We start from the raw sequence: 26,236 nt of genomic DNA on the forward strand, positions 1-26,236 counted from the left end.
AAACTCACTTGAACAACATGGCGAATCTTTAACGCAAGAACATCCTGCGCCGCCTAACCGCATTATACCGCATTTTCCGCTTAATTATAAAGCTAGCACGCGAGGCCTTTACGTGAGTAATGTGTAATGTGTAATGTGTAATGTGTAATGTGTAATGTGTATATAATGTCAATTAAATGATTTGTGAATTGTATTCTCTTTTTTTTCTATATCCGCCACGTATAGTTGTTTTTTTGTCCTCCGCCGGCTACGGGCTGTGACAAACGAAGCTCAATCCTGCAGACTTAGTGAGCCGAGGACTCACAGTACCCGAATTAGCCAGTTCAAGCCTATCGTGGGAATGACCACAGTATCTGAAAGAAAAGCCTGTTGAGTGGCCGGAGAATAAAGTAGCTACACCCATCGAGCAAGAAACCTGCGAAAAGTCATCACCCACGTATCATATAAGACCAGCTGACAAGGAGTTCGAGTTGCATCCCAGCAGATGGAGTGATACCAACCGTCTTATCCGGAGGATGGGATTCCTGCGAAGGAGCATCGAATGGATCCTAAAGAAGCCACTTCCAGATGGGTTGAACAGTTGGACTGCTGAGTTGACGGTGGACGAGTTAAAGGAAGCCGAAGATTCGTCTTGTTCGCCAGGCACAAAGGGAGATGTTTCTAGAGGAAATCACAGCCTGATCATGAGAAAATAGGTCATCCCGTGGGCAAAGAGGCCACAATTTGTGCTATCAGAAGGAAGTACTGGGTTCTACGTACCAGAGAGGCCGTCCGAGAGTGGGAGAACCAGTGTGCAAGGTGCATGTTACAGAAGGCGAAACCCGTAAATCAGCAGATGGCACCAATCCCAAGATTTCGTCTCAATCCGCCGCTCAGAGCTTTTGCCAAATGTGGGATCGATTTCGCGGGACCATTCGTCACGAAACAGAGTCGCTGCAGAGTTCGAACAAAACGCTATCTTGCTGTGTTCACGTGTTTGCAAGTACAAGCGGCTCGTCTAGAGCCAGTTTACACGATTGATACGGACGGATTCCTCATGGCCTTATCACGTATGACCAGCAGAAGATCCGTTCCCACAGATGCATTGACAGACAATGGCAGCAACTTCGTCGCGGCAGAACGAGAACTCCGGGAGTTAGTCCGAGCCATCGACTGGGACACCGTACAGAAGAAGACGATTGGATACCAGAACACTACAGGCATCAGATGGCACTTCAACCCTCCAGGTGCACCCCACTTCGGGGGTGTATTCGAGATAATGGTGAAGGCAGCGAAACGTGCCTTCAAGATGTCTATTGGAGAAGCGGAGATGAATGATGAAGAATTCCATACCTTCGTTGTGGAAGCTGAAGGGTTGTTAAATTCCGCCCGCTGATGCCAGCTAGCAGTGATGCAAACGACACGCAACCCCTGACGCCGAACCATTTCCTTCATGGTCAGTTGGGAGGTCAGTTGGCACCACCATCAACCGATGAGCTGCGACACAACCCGAGAAGACGATGGAGGCATGTGCAGTCACTCCTAAAGCATTTTTGGAACCGATGGCAGCATGAGCATGACCAATTCTTCACAACCGCCGGAAATGGTTATACGAAAACGAAAACCTGAGACTTGGAGATTTGGTGATCATTGTCGGTGAGAAGCAAGCCAGAGGTCAATGGGTCCTAGGGAGAGTCACCGAAGTCTATCTAGGAGAGGATGATATTGTCCGTGCAGCCAAGGTGAAGACAACTGGTGGAAATTATCTAACACGTCCGGTTAGCAAACTTTGCCAAGTGCGATAATGTGTCAGTGACGTAAGATGGATGTGAAAGACTCTGATTCGAGAATAAAAGTGACGTTAATCGTTCTTTTCATATCTGATCATTGTTGATAGAGGACTTTCATATTTCAACATTGGACTTTCACTAGAATTGACGAATACTAATAGACATTGGATTATATTGGACTTTCATAGTGGATTGAGTGATAAGGATTTTGGATTGGCCAACCCTTACAGCTGGGCCAAGAGGAGGGGAATGTTGAGAAGGACTTTCGTTTTGTGAGACGTTTAATTCTGCCAGAGTAGTATAGGCGGCAGCACTTCACTTTTAGTCATGTAGAATTCCCGAGAGAAAACAATAAAGAAATTTGTTCATTGAAAAAGTCGTTTGATGTCGAGTAAACCGGAGAACAAATTTGGTCGCCGCTTATTGTCGACCGAGTTGCAATTAATTCAGAAAACAATACGGCGAACAAAGACGCATCTAATGATGTGCCGCCTGCTTCAATGCACAATTCCTTCTTGTCTAATGGATCGCTTTCTAACGTTCTAAGTAATTCAACAAGCTATCAGAAATGCCTGACCCCTCTGGTAGAAAATCACCAGTCCACCATTAATTGTAAAGGGATATTGATTTCAAAGTAATAGATTTTATGTTTAATTGATCTGATAAGTAATACTCAAAAGTGGCTTCATTACATTCTGGTTCATTAATTATGAAGTTATAATCACAGTCCATTTTCTATTTAATTACCAGTTAATTCGAACTCTGTTCTCGGGACTTTGTCCTTTTAACGACCTGAAATGCCAGTTCCTGGAATGACAAGCACAGGTTCATAAATTTCTCCCTAACATCTTCCATTTTCTCATTCCCATTCAAAACGATAACCACACATGGTAAATACTGTTGGTTTTCAATGAATAGATTGAAAGTTGGAAGTGAACAGCCTGACATGTGTGCCGGTACCTCGACGAAAGTAACCCCCGACAAAACTGCTAACCCATCACTAATTTATAGCATTGACAATAAAGACACTATACCTTTTTTACCTAGTACTTTTTTAGCTGTACTTTTTTTACCAATACCTTGTGTACCGATACCTTTTTTACCGATAGCTTTTTTACTGGTACCTTTTCGCCTGTAACTTTTTTACCTTAACTTTTAAAGGCCATATATCAAGGTTTTTTGCCATTTTCTGCTGTAAGACGATTTCAAAAGTGTACCTAACACTTTATACAATACAGAAAACCAAATGCAATTAGCTCCATCCATTTTGAAGATATAGCCAATTATGTGTTTGACAACTTGATTACCTAATCAGGCTAGCAACTGGCTTGTTAGAGCCAGGCGGCGGGTTCAGCAAAAGTTGTGATGTAGATCAGGTTATCTGTACATGTCATGCAATCATAAAAGCAGGAGGGCCTTAATTAATTATGCACACCTGGAAGTAATGTGTTTCATTCACTATGGTGTATTGTGTGGCTCCGAATTGTGTCAAGGATAGCACAAAGCAATCGAATGAAGGATGGGACCCATTTTCATGAATTTCCAAAGCCAGTTGAACGAGAGAGGAGGAAGCTGTGGATTCGGAAGTGCAAACGTTTGGAGTGTTGGAAGCCTGGGCCTTCGGCCAAACTTTGCAGTGATCACTTTATCGATACGGATTATCACATGAAGCCGGATATCTGCATCCAACTGAATATTAAATGCCACTTGTTAAAAACAGCTGTTCCAACCATGTCAATTGCATTTAATGCCCGAGGCTGCTGAGGTCGGTTGTTATACATAATGTGTAGGCCCTATTGGGGCCTGTGATACCGCATAGTGTCTTCTTGTGTTCCAGCCATAGCAAGGTGACAGCGACACAGGTCAGTGTCAGTGACAGCCACTGTCAATGACAGATTATTGTCATCTGACATCTAGGGCTATCTAACGTTGCACGGCATTATATCGTCACGTCAAGATGATTGTGCATAATACCGTCACTTTTCAATAGTAGTTCAGCGTCATGACATAACTGGCGATACAACACTGACGAGGCGAAACAATATTGTGCAACATTAGTCTGTTCAAAAATCATACATGTTATGCATCTGCAACCGTCTATCAATGTCTTCTTTGCTATATCGGCAGGTCAATCATGCAAATTGATTAACCACAAATTCTAATCACTTTCGTCCGAATGATCACTCTCATTATGATCTAGTGATATTAATGGCTCGAACATGTACGGCTCAAAGTTTAAATATCCTTCTGTATCGACCAAAACATCCTCAAATTCACTGCTCTCACTCTCTGAACTGTATGCGGAAGCCATCTTGCTTTGTTCTGACTGACCTGATCTACGTCATCAAAAAATCCCAAGCGGCCACATGTGGAACTAATCTAAAGTTGTGTGTGGTGGGAAATTCAAATAGTTTAAAAGTGAAAATTGAAATAACTAAATAATGACTTTATTATTAGAATTTTTTTAATGTCTGGGATCTTGTTTTTTTAACCCTCAACATATTTCATGAGTATCAAGCATGTTTTCAAACCTTGATATATGGCCTTTAAGGGTTGACCATAGGTACCGCCATTTTTGCTGGAACTTGACAAATCCTGAAGCAATTAGAACTCCTTCAAAACGTAGTGAATGCTAATTTCAAGGGCAGGAGGCTGTTCTTTCTTTTCCAATGAACAGACTCCCGCCCTTGAAATGAGCATTCAATTGTTTGGAAAGAGTTCTAATTGCTCTAGGATTTGGAGGTCTAGGAAAAATGGCAGTACCAGTGCCTCGACGAAAGTAACCTGACAAAACTGCTAACCCGGCGCTAGTTCATAGCATTGACAATAAAGACACTATACCTATTCCTTTTTTACCTAGTACCTTTTTTACTTGTACCTTTTTACCTGTAACCTTTTTACCCTAACTTTTTTACCTGTACCTTTTTACCTGTACCTTTTTACCTACATTCATTGGGATTGAGGTTACAATCAGCAAGCATGTCGATAGATAGAATGTACACGTACGTATCCATTGCGCTCGCTGCATTGTTCAAAGTCATTTGTGTGGTGGGGTAGAATACATGGTCCTACCCAGGTGGTGGTCTTCAGTGAGGGATTGTCAGATCTATAAAAAATAGCATCGCAAAGCGAGCATAACCCCTCAGCCTATTAAGGTTGAAGGTAAGATAATGGGTAAAGTTGGCTTAGTGGAGTGGCTAGTTTGCATATGGAAATTAAAATTGTGGAAACCTATTTTGAGGATGTGAGCGTGGCGGTCATATTGAATTTCGAATCGCACTGATTTTCGAAAAGGAACCTTCCCCTTACAAAACTGCATTAGGCCTACACCCACTAAAAATTGATTCCATCCTCCAAGCCGCTCTCCTCGAAATTGACAGAAACTGATTTCAAGCACGCCGCCCTGGTGACCATATTGAGAATCAGAACGAGCCGGTTTTTAAAAGAAACCTTCCTCTAGTCACCCCCAACGTACATACCAAAAATGAATTTGATTGGACGAACGGTTCTCCTCGAAATTGACGGAAACCGATTTCAAACACGCCGCCCTGGTGGCCATATTGATTATCGGAACAAGCCCGTTTTCGAAAGGAACCTTCCTCTAGTCACCCCCAACGTACATACCAAAAATGAATTTGATCGGACAAACGGTTCTCCTCGAAATTGACGGAAACCGATTTCAAGCACGCCGCCCTGGTGACCATATTGAGAATCAGAACGAGCCCGTTTTCGAAAGGAACCTTCCTCTAGTCACCCCCAACGACCATACCAAAATTTATTTGATCGGACGGTTCTCCTCGAAATTGACGGAAACCGATTTCAAGCAGGCCGCCCTGGCGGCCATATTGATAATCGGAACAAGCCCGTTTTCGAAAGGGACCTTCCTCTAGTCACCCCCAATGTACACACCAAAAATGAATTTGATCGGACAAACGGTTATCCTCGAAATTAACGGAAACCAATTGCAAACAGGCCGCCCTGGCGGCCATATTGATAATCGGAACAAGCCCGTTTTCAAAAGGGACCTTCCTCTAGTCACCCCCAATGTACATACCAAAAATGAATTTGATCGGACAAACGCTTCTCCTCGAAATTGACGGAAACCGATTTCAAGCACGCCGCCCTGGTGACCATATTGAGAATCAGAACGAGCCCGTTTTCGAAAGGAACCTTCCTCTAAGCACCCCCAATGTACACACCAAAAATGAATTTGATCGGACAAACGGTTATCCTCGAAATTGACGGAAACCAATTGCAAACAGGCCGCCCTGGCGGCCATATTGATAATCGGAACAAGCCCGTTTTCGAAAGGGACCTTCCTCTAGTCACCCCCAATGTACATACCAAATACTGTACCTACTCAGTTATACCGACAGTCCATTAAATATTCGTAGATCAGCGGACCGCCTTTTTCACCATGTGACTGTGGTAATGCTACTCACGTGGTACATATAAGCCCCGGCAACATTTTAATATTCATTTATCGGGGTCAGTTTACTGTATTGCAAATGTGGTCTGACTAAAGTATGTTCAATAGCGCGTGTCAGCGGGTTTTATGCCTCACGGATTGGCTTCAAAAGGCGATATTCAGGCTGTTTGTAATACAGGGTGTTCCAAAATAAACGTTCCAATGAACCCTGCTGGCGGTCAAGCAACAACTTGCTGATGATTATTGCTTTTATCAAAAAAATCAATAAGCTTTATGGGCATTTAGCTATGAACAGAGAGTGCATTGTTACCGGTATGCCAAGGGTAATAGAAAAAGATTGGTGGCAATTTCATTTTCCTTGATTCATTTTGTCAGACATGAAAGACTAAAATTAAAATGTAAAGATTCATTTTTTATTCAACAGTTGATAAATCCTGAACAAACAGGTTCTCAAACAAAAACAACATTCTTACATAACAATTCCAACACATTGACATCTTAAGTCAACAAATCAACTAATTAATGTCAATCTCGTCATCAAATCCAAGTCCATCTTCTTCAAAATCGTCCATCTCCTGATTGTCTAATAGCAAATCATGGTCAGCTGCTGCTCCATCATGCATAAGCCCGGCCACGTCCCACGACCTCACGATGGCCTCACGCACTATTGCATCCCATGATCTTGAAACAATGTTCAAAACGGTTTCCCATTGAATTTTTGGACAACTTCCATTTGCATCCGTTTTTTTTCCCACCGTTTCCATTCGTTGCGCGTTCTTGATTTGAAGGCCCGCATAACTGTACAATCCAATGGTTGCACAATCGAGGTACACCCAGGGGGAATGTACTGAGTAACGACATTAACATCAGCGGCTTGAAGTTGAAATTCTTCCTGCAGATGAACACGACAGCGATCCATTATCAATAGCGAATTGTCCTCTACCTCCTCTCTTTCGATTCCATCAACAAAAGGACAGAAAACCTCAGTGAGCCAGAACTTCAAAGCTTCCTGTCTAATCCATCCAGTTGGCGTTCCAATCACCTGAAAATACAGGAAACCTGGTGAACGCCTAGTGTTTTATTTTACAACACAGTGAATCAGCTTCAGAAATTGAAAGACATCAATTTTTACTGTTTTAATACATGTCTAATACACCTAGGTATACCGGGGCAAAAAATGATGACTGAGGCAACGTGCAAGACAAACTTAGACGCCTGCCGTTTAATTGAGTGTTTAACTATAAACAGAACACATGTTCTTTTCATAATTTGTGTTTTGAAATTAAACACATCTTGAGTAAAAAACGTGTCATAAGTGTTTTGAAACTGTAACAGAAATAACATGTAAATGTGTTTTCTTTAAAAACATCCAGATTTACAGTGCAGCCAGAAAAACTGGTACATGTCTTCAGTTGTCTAACACTAAGATAAATTTACAATTGATAGTCATCGAACCAACATTTCATACTTTTATTTATAATTTTTATAGCAAAGCGGTGTTTGTCGGGATTGAAAAGAAATCAATTTTTTACCTACCCGTACATTATCAGGACAATTCTGCCGCAGTCGCCGTACCAATGGGCCTTCCTGTGCAGCTTTGATGATGACAAAAGCTGGCGCTTTTTCTCCTTCTAAGGTACAGCAAAGTGCGACTGTACACCCCAGCTTATGGTTCCCTCTTCTGCTCTTGATGTTAATTTGTTTTTGGCCATTTTGTAATGATTGCACACATTAAGTCATAGGCGGAGGTCACTATAGACCTGCTGGTTGCACCAGCGATCGGCCAAGATCAAAACATTCACAGAAGGTCTTGGACTCCCCATACGAGACTTAGAAACTAGATTCATATCACTTTTCCAATGCACTTGACCAACCCCGATTAATGAATAGGAGCATTGCAACTTTAATGTTGGGACACCCTGTATTTCAAACAACCTGAATATCGCCTTGTAAAGCCAATCCGTGAGGCATGAAACCCGCCGACACGGCTATTGAACAGACTTTTGTCAGATCACATTTCCATTGCATTTGAACTGACCCCGATAAATGAATATTAAAATGTTGCCGGGGCTTATATGTACCACGTGAGAAGCATTACCACAGTCACATGGTGAAAAAGGCGGTCCGCTGATCTACGTATATTTAATGGACTGTCGGTATAACTGAGTAGGTACAGTATTTAATTGATCGTCAAAGCCGTTCTAGAAATCGACGGAAACCAAATAGTAGACGCCCGCCCGCCCGGACGGACGGCGCACATGACGACAATACCCCTCTAGCCCATTTCGGCTGAGGGGTAAAAATGTGTATGACCTTGAACTCTGACACACAACCCCTTATAATTAAAACTGGAAAATATTTAAAACATATCTGGGATGTAAGAAACAATGCACTCTCACAAGAGACACATCAAGCATAGTGCAAATTTATGCGCCTCTTCTGCATCATTTATCTGCTGCAATTTTCTGTATCTTTGTATTTTTATATTGTACTTTGTATTTGTTTGTATTTTGCCATAGTATCCTTGTATACATTAAGAGCAATATAAATAATCATTATTATCATTATATTGTTTTATGACCTTTCTTATTTCATAGCATTACATGTAGTTGGTATCGTTGTGTAGGGAGAAAGAATTGATGGTGTTTGTGATCGACTGGCTGCCGGGGCTGGCTGTTATCCTCACTAGTTTTTTCAGGCCTTTTCATCTGTGTGGGGATTCGGACAGTGTCAGTAAGGCACAGTCCACTGCAGTAACCAAAGAGCCAGCTAACGACAACAACAGGAGTAGTTCTACAACTATGATGTCTACCTGGCTTATAATAGTAGCAAGCATAGAATATGCTTGTTGGCAGTAAAAGACAGCATTAACACACATTAACTTTATGGAGGCAGATGCTGTTACCAGCATGGAGTTGTGTTCGCCGCCTCCTGTTTCTACGACTTGGAGACAAAATTGATAAAGTCTTTTTCCTACCTGATCCATGTCTCCTTCGGCAAGGAGACAAATGCTGTGACCAATACCTCAGACACTATGCGCTGATTTTTTCTACAGATGCATCGGAGCCAAATGCAGTTATCTATTTTGCCCTTGACATAGGAGAGTGAAATCCTGTATGCTGTTTCGCAACATTTTGAAATTCCATGGTGCGATAGATATTTCATGCCATCGGATTGAAAGTATTTGCACAGTGGCAGACCTAGAAAACTTATGAAGGGGTGCGGTCAGTGAAAGTGCCACTTGGATACTTGGTAGGTAAGAGGGCCCTGCCGAAGAAATAATTTGAAATCTACATGTACAAGTGAAAAATATGCGGTTTTCCTGCCATCTCTGGGACCGGCTAAACTTGGACTGAAGCACTTTAAATTGTTGCTCCAAGTACAAAGGGAGGGGGACTTGTAAAATGTACTTCATGCAACCCGGGTTCTAAATCCACCACTACTTGATCTTGGGCATGACAATTCGACTAAGTTTTCTGGATCTCCCAATATCACACAAAAACATTGGCCTCTGATCCCTTGTCACAGAAAGCAGGCAACTAATATCAGTGCAGTCGTGGTCACAACTGGTGCAGTATTTAACTATCCACCCAAGTGCATAAATACTGCCGAAGGGCTAGTTTCTGAAATATTTTGGGCGCATTAAGTGTTAACCAGCTCACGAATTTACCTGGCGTTTGACGAAAAACCGAAAGATTGCAGTTGCTACTACATACAGCTAAACGGAATTTCGAATCGTGATCCAGGAGACTGGAATGTACCGGTAATCACTCCATAATGGTAGTTGATAAAGCTTGGAATCAGTGAAACCATGTAACCAGTGATAAACCTTGGAATAGTCAGTACTAAACCGTGGAATCACTGTGCAAGTACCGCGTGAAATCGGGCGCGTTCCTTCCACGATTTATACCCTCCCAACTGCCAATCTCGTCCCAGCTGACTTTATTGATAGCAATTTGCCAGTAGTTCCAGAATCAACCTTTTTGTGGAGGATGACGTCATCATTGAATGAATTGGAAATGTGTTATTGTAGTTAAAAAAAAAACTTATATTCATGACGGGCCGCTATTGCAAATATCTAATTATTGCTCTTCGATGAAAGCAAAAGTAAGCTTTGTGATTGTTTTGTATTCAATATACTAAAATAAAACTTTTTTATTAGAAGAATCATTTGTGTATATAATGCTCTAATAAAGCTCAGTAGATATGACAAACAAGCACACGGGAATCACTAAATGAAATGGCCAGGGCCATTGTGCTCACCTCATGTGGAGGAAAGATGGATAAAGAGCATGGTATTGTGTCATGTAGTGTTAAGTTTGATGTAGGTCCAAGCAATTACAATTTCCCCAAAATGGCCAATTTACAGTACATTCGACCTCTGTGACCTTGAAAAGTAGGTCAAATCAAAGAAGACCCGGGTGACACATTGAATGGTTGTTAGAATTAGATGTACCTATGATATAAAATTGGTGCCAATCGGGCAAGTAATACTAGGAATAATGGCATTTTGAAGAATTTAGGATTTGGCCCCCTCCCTGGAGGCCAAACGGCAAATCAGATCGCACCAAACTTCGGTACCTGAGACCACCTGACCAAGGGGTACATGTGTACTTAATTTGTGATCAATAGTCATTGCAGTTAAGAAACGTGCCATAGTTACGGCCTGACGGCCAATTTACGCCATTTGACCTCTGTGACCTTGACAAGAAGGTCAAATTAAAAACCTGTGTGACATATACTGTATGGTGGTTAGATGTACCCATGATATCAAATTGGTGGCAATCGGGCAAGAAGTTAAGGAATAATCACATTTTTAAGGTTTTTGGATTTTGCCCCCTGGTGGTCAAGTGGTGAATCATATTGGACCAAACTTCGGTCCCTGAGATCACCTGACTAAGGGGTAAATGTGTACCAAATTTGGGATCAATAGTCATTGCAGTTTAGAAACGTGCCATCGTTACATCCTAACAGCCAATTTACACCATTTGACCTCTGTGACCTTGAAAAGGAGGTCAAATCAAAAACCCGGAGGATATATGATGCACCTTTGCTAGAAGTACCTACCATATTTTTTTCAAAATTTCCCGACTACTATTAAGGGAGATATTGCCTATGGTCTCCAAGGTGTCATTACATAAGGGTACATGTGTACCAAGTTTCAACTCAATAGCTCTAACAGTTACGAAACGTGCCCTGCTAACGGACGACGGACGACGACGACGACGACGACGACGACGACGACGACGACGGACGACGGACGCCACGGTATGGGATAAGCTCACCTCTGCTAAGAGGTGAGCTAAAAATGTGTCCGCTTAGAACTGGTTACAATACATCACGAAAATATCTATACTCTACATCCCTCGATGTGTACATGAATATGTACGAAATCGCTCAAAGCGAAGGAATTTATTCACATTTATCATCTCCAAACCCGGCTAAAACCTTCGGTAATAAACCTTCTACGTTTCTACGGATAAGTGCCAGGCGGTACTGCATGATGTAGTCAATCTTCTCTGTATCACCCTGTATGATCACACCGCTCCGTAGTTCAAATAGGCCCCGTGTGGTGGCGTAGTAAGCGGAGCGCTGATTGGTCCATATTATGGGTGTGTGATGGGCGTGTCGTGACGTGCTTGCCTATATTTGGGAGATCAGTAATGTACACTGGAGGCGAGGTATGACTGGGTTGTTCTAAAATATAGATTATTGAATCAGATATGCGACTGATTTCTAAACTACCGTCTAATTCCGATCTGATCATGTAAAAATAAGCTCCAAATATTGATTCGTAACCACCTCATGTTCAAATGGCATTATTTCATGTTTTTATGCATTTTTAGGACTGATTACAAGGTTTATCACTGGTTTCAAACCTTGTTTGTCAAGGTTTCACTGGTTCCAAGCTTTATCACCTACCCTCCATAATTCACACTCAATGGACACAAATTCAGCATATCTTCTTCTACATGCATCTGCAAAAATGCATTCTATATCAGAATAACACCCTCTCCAATTTATCACGCTCCACAAATTAGTCTTGGGCTATTATAAAGGGGTATACATCCTCTTGCAAACAGAGCCTACAACACGACTTCTCCTTACACATGTTTCCATTGAGGGAGTCGGTATGTATCGAGTGAAATGGCCTGATATAGTCAGGATGAGGGGTATACAGTGTGATGATAAGCACAGCATTTTTCAAATTTATATGTACATGTATAAGACCACTGCATTTTGTACAGACATGGCGAGCCAAAAAGGTTACCCAATAATGATACGCTCTGCCTAACTCAATATTTCAAAATCTAACATTTGACCATGAAAATGAAACAAATGACCAACAAATATCGCATTGTATATTGTATTTCATCATCACAACAGCACCAAGAATAAACATACATATGTACAGAACAGCAAAGCTGGGATTCACAAAGTGTTATGGTACCAGAAGTACTTATCTACCAAGGTATTGAAATACAAGTAGGCTAGTCAGGGGGCCTTAAACACACATACAATGTAGTCTATAGGCTTAATATTGTATAACCTTCACTGGTGCTGAAAGGGTGGATGTCGTCCTGGGTGCCGACAAATGGTACCCAGGTTCGAGATCGACTGGACAATAAGCACCCTGGGTGCCATTACACTAGACAAACAGCACCCAGCTTCTTTTTGCCTGGCTTACGGATCTTAGGGACGTGGACGTTTCTTGCAATCTCGTTTTATCTCGCGCCGTGGTACTTGCGGCATAAGCAGTGCGCGAAATAAAAAGAACAGATAAACAGAAAAAAAAGCGTTTAGGCCTATAGGTTCTTTATCTCTCCTTAGAGACGAATACCCCGTTTGAATAAGATGGAATTGATGAAAGAAAGATTTTTAGAGCGCGGTTGGAAACGGGGACGGTCGCCATCTTGCAAAATGATGGTTATCGTGACACGTGACCTCCGTGAGCGTGGGGCCAACCTCGGCTGTAGGTCTAGAAAAAGTGTAGAAGAAGAAACTGGGTGCTGTTTGTCTAGTGTAATGGCACCCAGGGTGCTTATTGTCCAGTCGATCTTGAACCTGGGTACCATTTGTCGGCACCCAGGACGACATCTACCCTTTCAGCTTCACTGGCCGGTATGACGTCCTTGCTTTCTGCTGTGCACCTGCTTCCACATCACAAATCTTGATGTCAGATGATGAATATGAATGCTAAGGAAGGCCTTTGTGGCATGAATGCGGGGAGCAATAATATTGGCACTGTTAGTTTTCCGCAATAGGTTGTTTGTCTGTGGGAAACCAATACAAAAAACATTCTCAAAGTTTTGATAGTACATCCTTGATATTATTGTGTAACAAATACAATGTCAACAATATCAAAACGTTGTACATGTATGCCAATTACGTAAAACCCCTAGAGATGTAATATTTGGATCTATGAAATAATGCAAACAGCTTTTGACCAAGCAATTTGTGGGGACACGGTATAGTGGTCAGATTTAGGGCACTATTATGGGCTGACCATAGGTACCGCCATTTTTCCCGGAACTTGACAAATCCTAAAGCAATTAGAACTCCTTCAAAACGTAGTGAATGCTAATTTCAAGGGCAGGAGGCTGTTCTTTATTTTCCAATGAACAGACTCCCCCCCTTGAAATGAGCATTCAATTCATTTAGAACGAGTTTTAATTGCTTTAGTATTTGGAGGGCTAGCCAAAATGGCAGTACCCATGGTTAACCCTTAAACCGTATTATAAAATTGGCATCAAGCAAATTACAGGAATTTTAGAGCTTTAGATTTGGCAAAAAATTAAAGGGACTACCTAGGCATAAGATATGTTGGTTTTTTATACAATAATGGCTTCCAGCAGGACCGCGACATCTCTAAACAAGTTATTGAACTGCAATGAACAATGCACTGGGATGGGGTGTAACCATAGGCCTGCATGGAATTCACAAGCCATGCAACACGCCTGAAAATCATCATCAGAGATCAGCATAAGTGCAATACTACATACAAGTGGCGGTGCATGGTGGAAGGCAGTATCATTATCTTCCCAGCCAGGTAAATACCACACCCAAGTTGTCCCTTTGAGATAAATTCAGTGTGATTAAAAAATATGGCAAAGCTGACCATTTGACCTTCAAAGGTTGATTCTGTTGAAAACCCAGATGACATATATCCAGAAGAACTCCTCTATCAGATATGCCTTTGGAATAAGGTATGAAAATGACCAGTTTAGGACCAAAATCCAAACCACTGTCCTTAATTAAGAGGGTGGCTTGCCAAGTAGGTTCCACTGTATTATAAAGAGCTTGATTTGCCTTGATTTGGCCACCACTGACTTGGACATGTGGAGTCTCAGACTTTGATACCTGTATCATTTGATCAAGGGGTACTTACTTCTCTACTGACTTTGAGAATAGATATTGCAGTTAATGAAATGGCCAGGGCCATTGTGCTCACCTCATGTGGAGGAAAGATGGATAAAGAGCATGGTATTGTGTCATGTAGTGTTAGGTTTGATGTAGGTCCAAGCAATTACAATTTCCCCAAAATGGCCAATTTACAGTACATTCGACCTCTGTGATCTTGAAAAGTAGGTCAAATCAAAGAAGACCCGGGTGACACATTGAATGGTTGTTAGAATTAGATGTACCTATGATATAAAATTGGTGCCAATCGGGCAAGTCATTACTAGGAATAATGGCATTTTGAAGAATTTAGGATTTGGCCCCCTCCCTGGAGGTCAAACGGCAAATCAGATGGCACCAAACTTCAGTACCTGAGATCACCTGACCAAGGGGTACATGTGTACTTAATTTGTGATCAATAGTCATTGCAGTTAAGAAACGTGCCATAGTTACGGCCTGACGGCGAATTTACGCCATTTGACCTCTGTGACCTTGACAAGAAGGTCAAATTAAAAACCTGTGTGACATATACTGTATGGTGGTTAGATGTACCCATGATATCAAATTGGTGGCAATCGGGCAAGAAGTTAAGGAATAATCACATTTTTAAGGTTTTTGGATTTTGCCCCCTGGTGGTCAAGTGGTGAATCATATTGGACCAAACTTCGGTCCCTGAGATCACCTGACTAAGGGGTAAATGTGTACCAAATTTGGTATCAATAGTCATTGCAGTTTAGAAACGTGCCATCGTTACATCCTAACGGCCAATTTACACCATTTGACCTCTGTGACCTTGAAAAGGAGGTCAAATCAAAAACCCGGAGGATATATGATGCACCTTTGCTAGAAGTACCTACCATATTTTTTTGAAAATTTCCCGACTACTATTAAGGGAGATATTGCATATTTTCACTTTTAACGTTTGGCCCCCTGGTGGCAAAACCATGAAACGAATCGGACCGAAACTTGGTCTCCAAGGTGTCATTACATAAGGGTACATGTGTACCAAGTTTCAACTCAATAGCTCTAACAGTTACGAAACGTGCCCTGCTAACGGACGACGGACGACGACGACGACGACGACGACGACGACGACGACGACGACGACGACGACGACGACGACGACGACGACGACGACGACGACGGACGACGGACGCCACGGTATGGGATAAGCTCACCTCTGCTAAGAGGTGAGCTAAAAACCAGTACACAATTGAAACTAAAATTTAAGAAAACATATAGATGATGTGGAGACTTTGATATAGATTTTTTTCATCCATTATCATATGGAAATTTGCCACATTACACACAAATCTTAGGCTGAAAGGTCAAAGAGCTAACTACACTTGTCAATTCTTTCAGGATCTCCAACTATGCTTATTATCAGAAATTAAGCCCCTGTGGTGGCAAGTGCCTGTGGTATATGTATATTTCATGGTCTTAAAATTAATGGCACAAGCCTCTTTAACAAACAGGAAGTTAATTTAATTCTTCCAACATGTTATGTAATCTTGAATGAGAGTGATACAAAGTCTATTTCAGCCAGGTAGGTGGAAAAGTGTACATGTAACCCTGGCCTGGCTACCTTAGGTAGACTGAGAGCAATTACATTGGTTACTCCACACTACTATGGGCTTCCTGCTGAGAGATCAATTCAAGATACTCCAGTATCTTTAAAGTCAATAAGTCTTTTGCTTCAAAGACTCCAGTCATGACCCCCAACTTGTATTTGGAACATGAAGACAAGTGGTGGATAAAGATTTGACACTGGCCTAAGTGATAAGCATAGTTGATAAAGCAACACTTTCAATGAAATGGTCCAGGGACCATGTGCTCACCTCAGGTAATATAATGCATGTCATTTGCAATGGATATGGAGAGAACAGTTTCTGGCTAGTTTCACCAGTTTCGATTGAATAATATTATTCTTCTCGGCTCAATGGCACAAAAGAAAATCACCGGTACCATCTAAGTAAAGCATTTTGTTTATGAAGTTGGCTGAATTTCAGGGTTATTGAAGAGTGTACATGTCACATGGAAATTGGTTGACATCTGTTCAACAGTTTAGGAGTAATAGGACTTCGTTTGATTTCCAAGATGGCGGCCTGGCGGCCATATTTGTCATGGGATTTGACTGAAAATTAAGGATATTGATAAGAGTACATAGACACATAATGACATGAAGTTTGGTTGCAATCCGATCATTAGTTTCGGAGTGATAGGACTTTGTTTAATTTTCAAGATTAATTTTCATGGATTTGACTGAAAATCAGGGATGTTGCAGAGACTTCATAGATATACAATCACATGAAATTTGGTTGCAATCCAACTTTGTTTAATTTTCAAGATGGCCACCTGGCGGGACGAATTTTTGGGGTAGAATAGAGGTCCCTAGATACATGTCCACACAAGTTTAGAACCTTCTAGCTCAAATAGAAACGAAATGTGCCACCTATCTGTGATTTAGTGAACATTGAACTCTGTGACCTTGAAAAGTAGGTCAGATCTTATTAAGACACACCCACCATAAAAATCTTGTCACTCTACGTACAGCCATTAGCTTCAAAAAGGCAAAAAACCAATTTCCAAGATGGCTGCCTGAAGCGAGAAAAAGGTCATATCACGAAGAAAAAAAATACATCTGGGCATATTGCCCAAAGGTACCATCACACCAAATTTTAGCCATCTAGCCCTAGCGATGACGAAACGTGCTCCGCTAACAGACGACGACGACGGACGATGGACGCCACGGTATCGTATAAGCTCCCAAGAGGTGAGCTAAAAAGGAAAGTAAAATAATGTGACACCAGAAGCGAAGTGAAATTCATGTGGCCAAAAAAAGAGAACACCCATTAGATATGTACAATAGCAGAAAAAGTATGGGGCAGCACATCTGATATTCAACACCCACTTCCGCATGGATATTTGTTGCATTTACAAATAATCTCATATCTATAGATCAAATATTGTCCAATATATCAACTGTCACTTTAATTGCAAGAATTACAAAATTGTAAGCAGAAAATATGAGTCATGATGCCACCACATTGATCACTATTCTATTTTAAAGGGGCCAAAGGCAGAAGCGGGGGTTAAATTGGCCTTCTTCAAGTAACTAGTATACAAAGTAACATGAGTAAGGGCACTGGGTCATGTTAGATTCAGCACTAAATATATTCCTTGAACAAGTGTGAAAAGTTTTGACGTATTGAGAGATATTCCGAGAAACCCCTACTGGCGACTTCATGTAACTTTATCTTGCCTATACATGAAGCGCGTGTCGCAACGTTATTTTCTATTCAAATGACGTCATGACGCCTCTCGTGACGTAGAGATCAGTAGCGTGCGTCATTGCATCATGGCCCGCTAAACCGGGCCATTGTAACGAAATGGTTTAAGGGGGTACACCATTTGTAATTACTGGTGGTCCAGGAAAATGCCGTAGTGCAGGTAACCCTTAAAACGCAGAATGTACATAAAATATGTATTTCCAGCGCCGAATCAACGGAGGAAAATTCAATAAATTTGTCATGCTTAATTCAACTGCTGATTAGATGCAGTTTTATATTACATGTAGTAATATCAACAAACAATGCATATAAAATTTTGTTTGTTATAACCTCTAACCTGAACTGTGAACCCACTTTTCTTGTTCGATAAGCCAAATTAACCGCTTGGAATCCGAAGCATAAACGAAAATGTAAATGCACATATACCCCACATTCATCATCAGAGGATTCAGTTTCATTGGGACCCCCTGTATGATCCTTGTGTTCAGCGGGCATAGGATCATCATCTTCACTCAAATCACTGCCTAAATAGTCGGAGTCACCATCTGCAGTCACAAACTCATTTCTCCTACAAGCCATATTTCTTCAAACTCGCCCAAAAGTTCGAAAGAAGTTTATTCATTAATGTTGGACTTAAAAGAAACCATGGTAAACAATGCTGCTGTCTGGTGTTATAGAATGTAATAGAGCATGGTTAAATTTTGACAATCATCGCCTACGGCACTTTACTGCTATGATCGTCGCCTTTGGCGCTTTTAGGGTTAATAATATGCATACCAATTTGATGAAACTTGGCATTTATAGTATTGGTATACCTGTCTACACAAAGGTAATGCTAAAAGTTGTAAAGTAGATATTCACGTAATTGGAAATTTTCAAATTCAATAACAAATTTCATATTCTTCAACAAACGACGTTGGCCTTTAAAGCTGACAGGTGTCAATCACATTTAAACATCAATATGGCGTAAGTGGCAACCACACTAATCATTGTGATCCTCTTCTCTCTTAAAGCCGACAGGTAAATGTTTCAAGTCAGCATCATATTCATATCAATAAGTTACATGTACAGCATGAAAATAAACAAACAAAATTTATTAGAATGTTTTCTGAGACCAGCTTGACATTAATAGTTAATTGACAATAATATGCTGGTGCTGACTAATTTTGCTAACCTCTTGATTACCGCTGACCGCTATATCGGTCGCAATCAAATACATGTGTTAACTGTCGACCGATTGAGCAGTCGCTATAATAGACCTTTCTGTGTATTGTTTGGTATGATCTGGCTCGGCTCTACTGGTGTATAATGACGCAGTAAGTTGGATAGATAGCATAGCAGCGCAATAATACCAAAAAGGCCCCGGTATGGAACTGTTCGAACGGCCCGGTGGTCAAAAGGTTAAAGCTAATGTACATTTACAAACTTTTTAGTCAACTTGACTTTTAGACACGACCCTTGGTGCTACAGGTACAAATGGCAATTGATTGAGTCATGTTCTGACATTGGCGTCCAGAAAAACAGTTTCAGAACAAATCAGTCATTCAAATATAACAACTGTTGCGGGGATGGTGTCTATCAGAAAGACGATACACGATCAGGTGGTCAGGAACATTCGAGTGATTGCTTTTGGTCATATATTGTAGTCGCGAGGGGATATTTGACCCATATGCTATGAGCACATTATTTGTTGCAAAGATATACATGAGTCACAAAACAAAACCCGACGAGACTATTGGCATTACTGATATACAGCGAGAAATAAAAAAATGCATAGAAAATAATACTGCTTTGAGAACAGACTTTATGCTTGCATAAATGTTTATTCTAGTATGATCCTAGAAATGGCAGCCGAAAGTACAGTGAACACAGAAATATTTTCAGAAGTACAGTAGAACCATCCTTAGCGGACACCTCTCTATCAATGACAACCTCTCTAACAAAGACACTAGTTTTGGTCCAAATTAGTTGTTTCCATTCAATTTGACCTCTCTAATCAGGACACTCTTTATTGGCTCACCTGTGAGCCTTTACAATGGCGCAGTGTCCGTCGTTAGACATGGGTGGCACGTTTCGTTACCGCTTAAACTATTGAACTCCAACTTGGTACACATGTACCCTTTGGTGACCGCTACTCAGAGACAGAATCGCGACCTCGTAAAATTCATGGTTTGGCCACCAGGGGGCCAAACGTCAAAAGTGAAAACATGCGTTTTCTCCCTTAATACTGGTTTGAAAAAAATATGGTAGGTACTTTTAGCAATGCTACATCACATATTCTTCGGTTTTTGATTTGACTTACTTTTCAAGGTCACAGAGGTCAAAGTCTGTGGGTGGCACTGCCGTTAGACAATGGCGGCACGTTTTGTAACTGCTTCAGCCAGAGAGATCTCAAATTTGGTACGAATGTACACCTGGGTGACCGCCACTTAGAGACTGAATCGTGGCATTATATGATTCACGGTTTGGCCACCAGGGGGCCAAACGTCAAAAGTGAAAATATGCGATTGCCCCCTTATTACTGATCCGAAAAAAATATGGTTGTTCTTCACAACGGTGCATCATATATCCACCACATTATTTTTCCTATCTTCTTTTCAAGGCCACAGGATCAAGGTCGTCTGGTGGCACCGCTGTTCAAGAACGGTGGCATGTTTTGTAACCGCTTTAGCCAGATATCTCAAAGTTAGTGACCCCTACTGAGGGACCAAATCGTGGTGTCATATGATTCACGGTTTGGCCGACAGGGCACCAAATGTCAAAAGTGAAAATATGCCTTTGTTCGCTAAATACTGGTGCAAAAAGTTTGAAAAAAATATGGTAGGAACTTCCAGCAATGATATATATCGTCTGCAGTTTTTTTACCTACTTTTCAAGGTCCTTTGACACAGGTGAGCACATGGTCCCTTGACCATTTCATTAAAGACAGCACTAGTCAGTCCCGAGGGTGTCCTTAACAGAAAGGTTCTACTGTAATCATCTCACCGACAGACTGGAAATTTGCTTTCTTCTAAAACGTCACAGGTTGGAGATCAATTTGTGGGAAAATGCAACACCGAATGAAATTTCCGTTTTGTTGAAACGGCACCTGAACATTGTGTCCTGAAATAACCAACTCATCTGTGGCACATATTTTCACAGGTGCAGAAGAGAAGGTTAAAATGAACGAGACCCGTCAATGTGCCTGGGGATCCAATTCAAGAATCGCAGGTTTGTTAGAAAGGTCATGAGATGTGCCAAACTTCAAAGGTGACAAGAGCAGCAATCAGCTGTGGCACTACACCCTACAATTTGTCTTATGGAATAATAGTCACTCTTCTGCTCCCCTCCATCATCACGAAATCAGATATCTAACACAAATGCGTCACAGCAGCTGTTTTTGCATTGCTTTAGATACTGACATCAAGGCACACGCTGGTGAATGAATTCCCCAGATTGCCCTATCTTATCTGGCCTTTTTACCAAGCAGATTGCCCTGGATAGTGCTCCTTGAGGCCTGGGAGAATGGCTGCCTCACAAGGAAACATCCAAAATGTGCACGCGTTGGTAAATTCTCTAAAATGAACTGTGTCCATCTGTTAACATGGAAACTACATGTATGTCATCATATGCACTAAATTTCGAGGTAAATAAACCAGCGGGTTACTCTGTGGTGCACGCACAAAATCAATCCATGCATATTTTACATCAATCTGTTCACTTTCCAAAGGACAAATCAGCAGTGCTTTTTTTTATTTGATGCAAATCATGCTTAAAGAATCTTATCACCCAATGAACACAACAATATTTCATTGAAAGACCCAACAACATAGTTTTTCTAACTTTATTAAATAAATTGTCCTTTCCCAGGAGTGGCAAGCTCGGCAAACTTGAAGGTCTGATAAAATGCTCGGTAATATTGAGAATTGATTCTACAGAGGAGGCAAAGAAGAATTTATCATGTTATAATGATTGCTTGTTAGAAACCCTTGAGACCATTTGGTCATCAGAAAGTTACCTTTGCACGTGCAATTATTTGCAGCAAAAGAAATGTAGCGACACATCAGGCAACACATATAATCAGTTGCTGGTCGGGTTGAAAACACTAAAAAGTTACCCATCCGTGATGTCACCTCGATGCTGCCATTGCTCATTGCATGGAACTTAGTCACCCATGAGCCTGGGGACTTTAATCCTTTCACATCGGGACCTCACGGAAAAACCTGAATGGCCAGCTAGACCGTTAGTATAGTAACACCATATGTCACTAGCTGTCAAGACAAGTGACTGACGCTGTTTTTGTGGTATTTTCGATTTGTTTTGGATAAAATCCGAATTTTATGAGTGTCTTTCACAACCAGGAAGTAAGATGGCACTCAGATGAAACTCGCTGACTACTCAGCAAGTTTTAGAGCTAATTTTAGACGACCAAAAGGTGGAATTTAGTTCAGATGATGACTCCGATAGCGAATATGGTACCGGTAGTGTACATGTATATCATCATGATGCATCTGCAGTGGATAGAGCGCTCAGTATGCCTGGTGTTGGTGACAATGGTAGTGACAGTGAAGTTGATGGGTCTGGGGTGAGGACAACCTTCCACTCTGCCCAGTTCAGCCAGATAATGGTATGGTTTGATAGAAGAAGTCATACGCTTCACAATGATGTATAATAAGTGCATTTATATGCTCATTTTCATGGTTTAATAGCCTGATGAAAATTCATGGTAAAAATTCCCATTCTTAATTCAGATGGCAAGGGTTAGGGAAAATATAGTCACATGATTTTGCCCATATTGCTGCCAATGAAACAGCCTAAACAAAAATCTTGCGGAACCCAATACAGTTTAGACCGTTCCCAAACTCTGCCTTAATTCTATCTTTCACCTCACTTCTATGTTAAGAAGAAACAACCCCTTACAGAACATGGCAGCATAAATGGAGCATGTCTCAGTTAAAACTGGAATTACATGGTGCTGCTTCGGTTGACCGTCATACATGTCTTAGAAATAACTATCGGGCCCCAAGCAGAAGCAAGTCATGAACAATATATACTAAACATTTCTACAAAATACCCCCTGGTGAAACTTCAAACAGCAACACACCAATTTTCCAAGTCGTCTGACCAGTTAAAAAAAATGTTCTGTTCACAAGTTCAACAATGTTAGGGTGAAACTATAGAGGCTTCATTTTGCCAATCTAGGATTAAGAAAAGACACTGCCACCTATTTTGGTCTGCAGGGCCTCTGAAAATTATCTTGTCCAATATTTGGAGCTTGATACTGTTCTGGTGATCCCAAGATCGGGAAAAGAATTCACACTAGTTTCACCTGGACAGTGCACACTTCCTATCGAGCATTATATTACCTACTCGTGAAATTTGCAAAAGATTTCCTGCATGCAAAATGTTTTGTCCGAATGAAACTGTCCTAGGTCAGTTAATGCCTTTTGCCTTAGTAGGGTAGAATACAGATGACAAGTGGTGAGTTTAACTAACATACTAACATTGGACAGTAACAGAAATCCTCTTCCTGGTTGAACAAATCTTTTCTCGGCCCAACCGTGAATATTTAGATTGCAAACTATTTTGCTCTACAAATAAGTTATACATGCATGTACTGAACCTTTTAGAGCCAAAACACCAGCTCTACTTGGTCGCAGAATATATTTAAGCACTGCAATGCACTGCTGTCTCTAACGTTTTTAAACAAAACTTGTAAATGTCAATGAGCGACCATAGCAGGCATTTTTGGAGATTCCAAAGTTGAATGCATATTTGTACATAATGGTGCAGTGTAGAAATTTCTCGAGTAGAAGTGCTACTGCATTTTGAATCACTACACATTAAAGTAAGGATTCTGCTATGATGCACTTCGATATTTGAAGTGTTCGACTACTTGGCTTAGTCATTTCTGCTGAAACCTTATCCTAAACAATCCTATTAGGATGAAACAACACAATGTTGACCGCCCAACCTGGAAGCAGCCTACTGAATGACAGATGTTCGCATCATCCACTCTAAGCTATCTATGATAGACCAGCACATGTATTGACTAGTTCTCTCAGATCGAAACCTCAGTGGCGAGACGTGAATTCCTTAGCAGCTAATATAAGTGGTTGAAGACTCGCAAGAGGCTTTGCCCCCTTTAAGAATGGATGCTGAAAAGAGACAAATATCACAGTAAAACATTGTTTCAACGTTTCAACCAGACAATGAAAAACTAAGACTTATACAGTCCAAATCACTATTGTCATCCCTAAATTTGCAAGTTACAACAAAATGTTTTCTGTACTTCCTCTGGTTATTGATCACCACAGGCCATCCGACAGCAAAGCAATCACATCAGCAACTCCCACCAAACCCTTCCTCAATGGCAACACTTGACCCCAATCTTGTTTTCGAGGTCTTCAAACTGAATTGAAAGACCGACGCTATCCCCAGTTTATTAACTTTTGACTTGGTTTTTAATCAATGATCATCACATTCTGTGTGAAATGACCATCCTTCACCGCCGATAAACTCCCCCTGATCGGCTGTCAGAAGGTCTGTTACTTTATCAGTAGTCTCCCTGCATTCCCTTCCTTTCCCAAGGCTCCATGTCGCGGCAACACTAACATTACACTCACTCGTGGTTGTCACATGGGACACCCACTGAAAGCCATCATAATTGAAGACCAGGTGTTCAATGAATAACGGTTCCAGGGATGCTTACCTGACCCAAAAGCACAGTGCATGTTGTTCAGAAGAAGGGTAACCTGATCCTGAGGTTGGCACTATCAATTCAGGTCGCATTCAATGACTTTGTGTCGAGCAATTTGATTGGCCACCGTTTATGATTGTGCGTCCGACGGATTTCCTGGCCCTTGATGTCGGCGGTGAAAGGAGGAGACTTTAGGACTGATATTCACCGCCGATAAGTCGGCATGGGAGACTCAGTGGTCCGAGTACATATCACAGCACAGTAACTTACACTTAATAGTTCCTTGGCACCAGCTCTCTTGTCAACATCCACCTCAAGACACTGAGTGAGGAAATCTTTGAATATGGCAGAGAGTTTCTGAGGCTGTTTAATCTCTGGTTGACCATTGGTTGCAATTAGGTATAGAGCCTAACAATGGAAAGAACACATACTAGAATGAATATCGAATAACATCTGAAAATACTAGAAATTTGAAATTCGCTTGTCAGCAAATTTGATAGCCCCCACGGGCCCACACAGTACACGTATGGAGGAGTGAAGTCTATTCCGTTTCGCGGATGATCTATTTCCGGACAAACACTCTCGCGCTTTCTCAAAATCACACACTCAGTAACATTTAAACAGCACCCTAACCTTTTCAGATGGGCAGGATGGATCATCGATAAGCATTTAAGGCTATTCCTTTATTTCATTCCTACATTCAACCGTCGTTCTTTGCTCAAAATACTGGACAGCTCGCCACTTCGGCAAAGAGATACCGCCGCAATGATGCATGAGGATATGACGTCACCATTACGGGGCGGAGCTTATGCTAATGTACGTGTGATTGAGAGAATCGCGTCGGAGATTTGAAAGCAAATCAGAAAATCGGCGCATAGAAATGCTTCAAAGTCATCAAAATTATCCGAATTTCGAAAAAATCTTTGCCAGGTGCACTAGATCGAGTTTAGTTTGATGAGACAGGGGTGACAGTTTTTCAGTTGAAATAGCAGTTTTGCTGGACTACCTCCATAATATAACCTGGGAAGAATGCAGAAGCCTAGTACCTTCTCCTAGTAATCTCAATATAGACCCCACATTTGTTGTATATGTGGGGTCTATAATTAACCGAGGGAAAGTTTATTCGCATCACAGAAAAGAGAGTGCATGGTTGGGATGTATCATATGGCAAAAAGGTTATTTCCACCAAGTGGACAATCTTTCGGAGAACTAGTACAGGGGGTCTCAAAAAAAGGATACCCACCTTGAATCACCGATTATATGTAAACAACTAGATTTTATTCTAAGTATAGTATGTCATTAGAAAGAACTTGATTTACTCTTTTAACTGATACCCTAAAAATGCATTTATTTTCATGGGTGAGTCAGTATAAGTCTGTATATTAAAAGTAAGATGTGTGTTTCTGAAAACGTACGGTGAAAATTGAAATCACAATATATGGTAGGCCCACTAAATGAAATTATTATTTGTCAATATAAATTGCAATACAATTCATCACAAACTCTGCAATATGTAGTTTGATTTTTGATTGCAGAAATCCACGACGTACATGCAGTTTCAAGTCGCATAACAAGGGGACAACTCATTATTCTGAAATGTCGTATTGTGCTTCAGTAATATATCTCAACTTAAAACCATACATTAACCACCTAAACTAGTACAGTAGAA

The 26,236-nt window shown here is 41.2% G+C and overlaps 2 protein-coding genes across 8 annotated transcripts in view; one reads left to right on the forward strand and one right to left on the reverse strand.

The window, feature by feature from the left end:
- The first annotated feature begins 802 nt into the window (after window positions 1-802).
- LOC135494353 (uncharacterized) lies at window positions 803-1,375 on the forward strand. The gene has a single exon (XM_064782271.1). It carries the CDS (start codon window positions 803-805, stop codon window positions 1,373-1,375), a length of 573 nt encoding a protein of 190 aa, XP_064638341.1.
- A 14,466-nt stretch (window positions 1,376-15,841) lies between these two features.
- Window positions 15,842-26,236, reverse strand: part of LOC135494707 (serine/threonine-protein kinase PAK 3-like) — a 67,952-nt gene continuing 57,557 nt past the window's right edge. For all 7 annotated transcript variants that reach the window (XM_064782930.1, XM_064782928.1, XM_064782924.1 and 4 more), the window contains 2 exons: window positions 24,838-24,975; window positions 15,842-24,025 (listed from right to left, as the gene is read on the reverse strand). In XM_064782930.1, the coding sequence (XP_064639000.1) occupies window positions 23,942-24,025; window positions 24,838-24,975 (222 nt within the window). In that variant the 3' untranslated portion in view covers window positions 15,842-23,941. The remainder of the gene's footprint in view (window positions 24,026-24,837; window positions 24,976-26,236) is intronic.

This window comes from Lineus longissimus, chromosome 10, assembly GCF_910592395.1.
Source record: "Lineus longissimus chromosome 10, tnLinLong1.2, whole genome shotgun sequence".
Taxonomy (NCBI): domain Eukaryota; kingdom Metazoa; phylum Nemertea; class Pilidiophora; order Heteronemertea; family Lineidae; genus Lineus; species Lineus longissimus.

Coding starts and splice junctions, on each gene's coding strand:
- LOC135494353 (XM_064782271.1), top strand. CDS start 803: ATGTTACAGAAGGCGAAACCCGTAAATCAGCAGATGGCACCAATCCCA.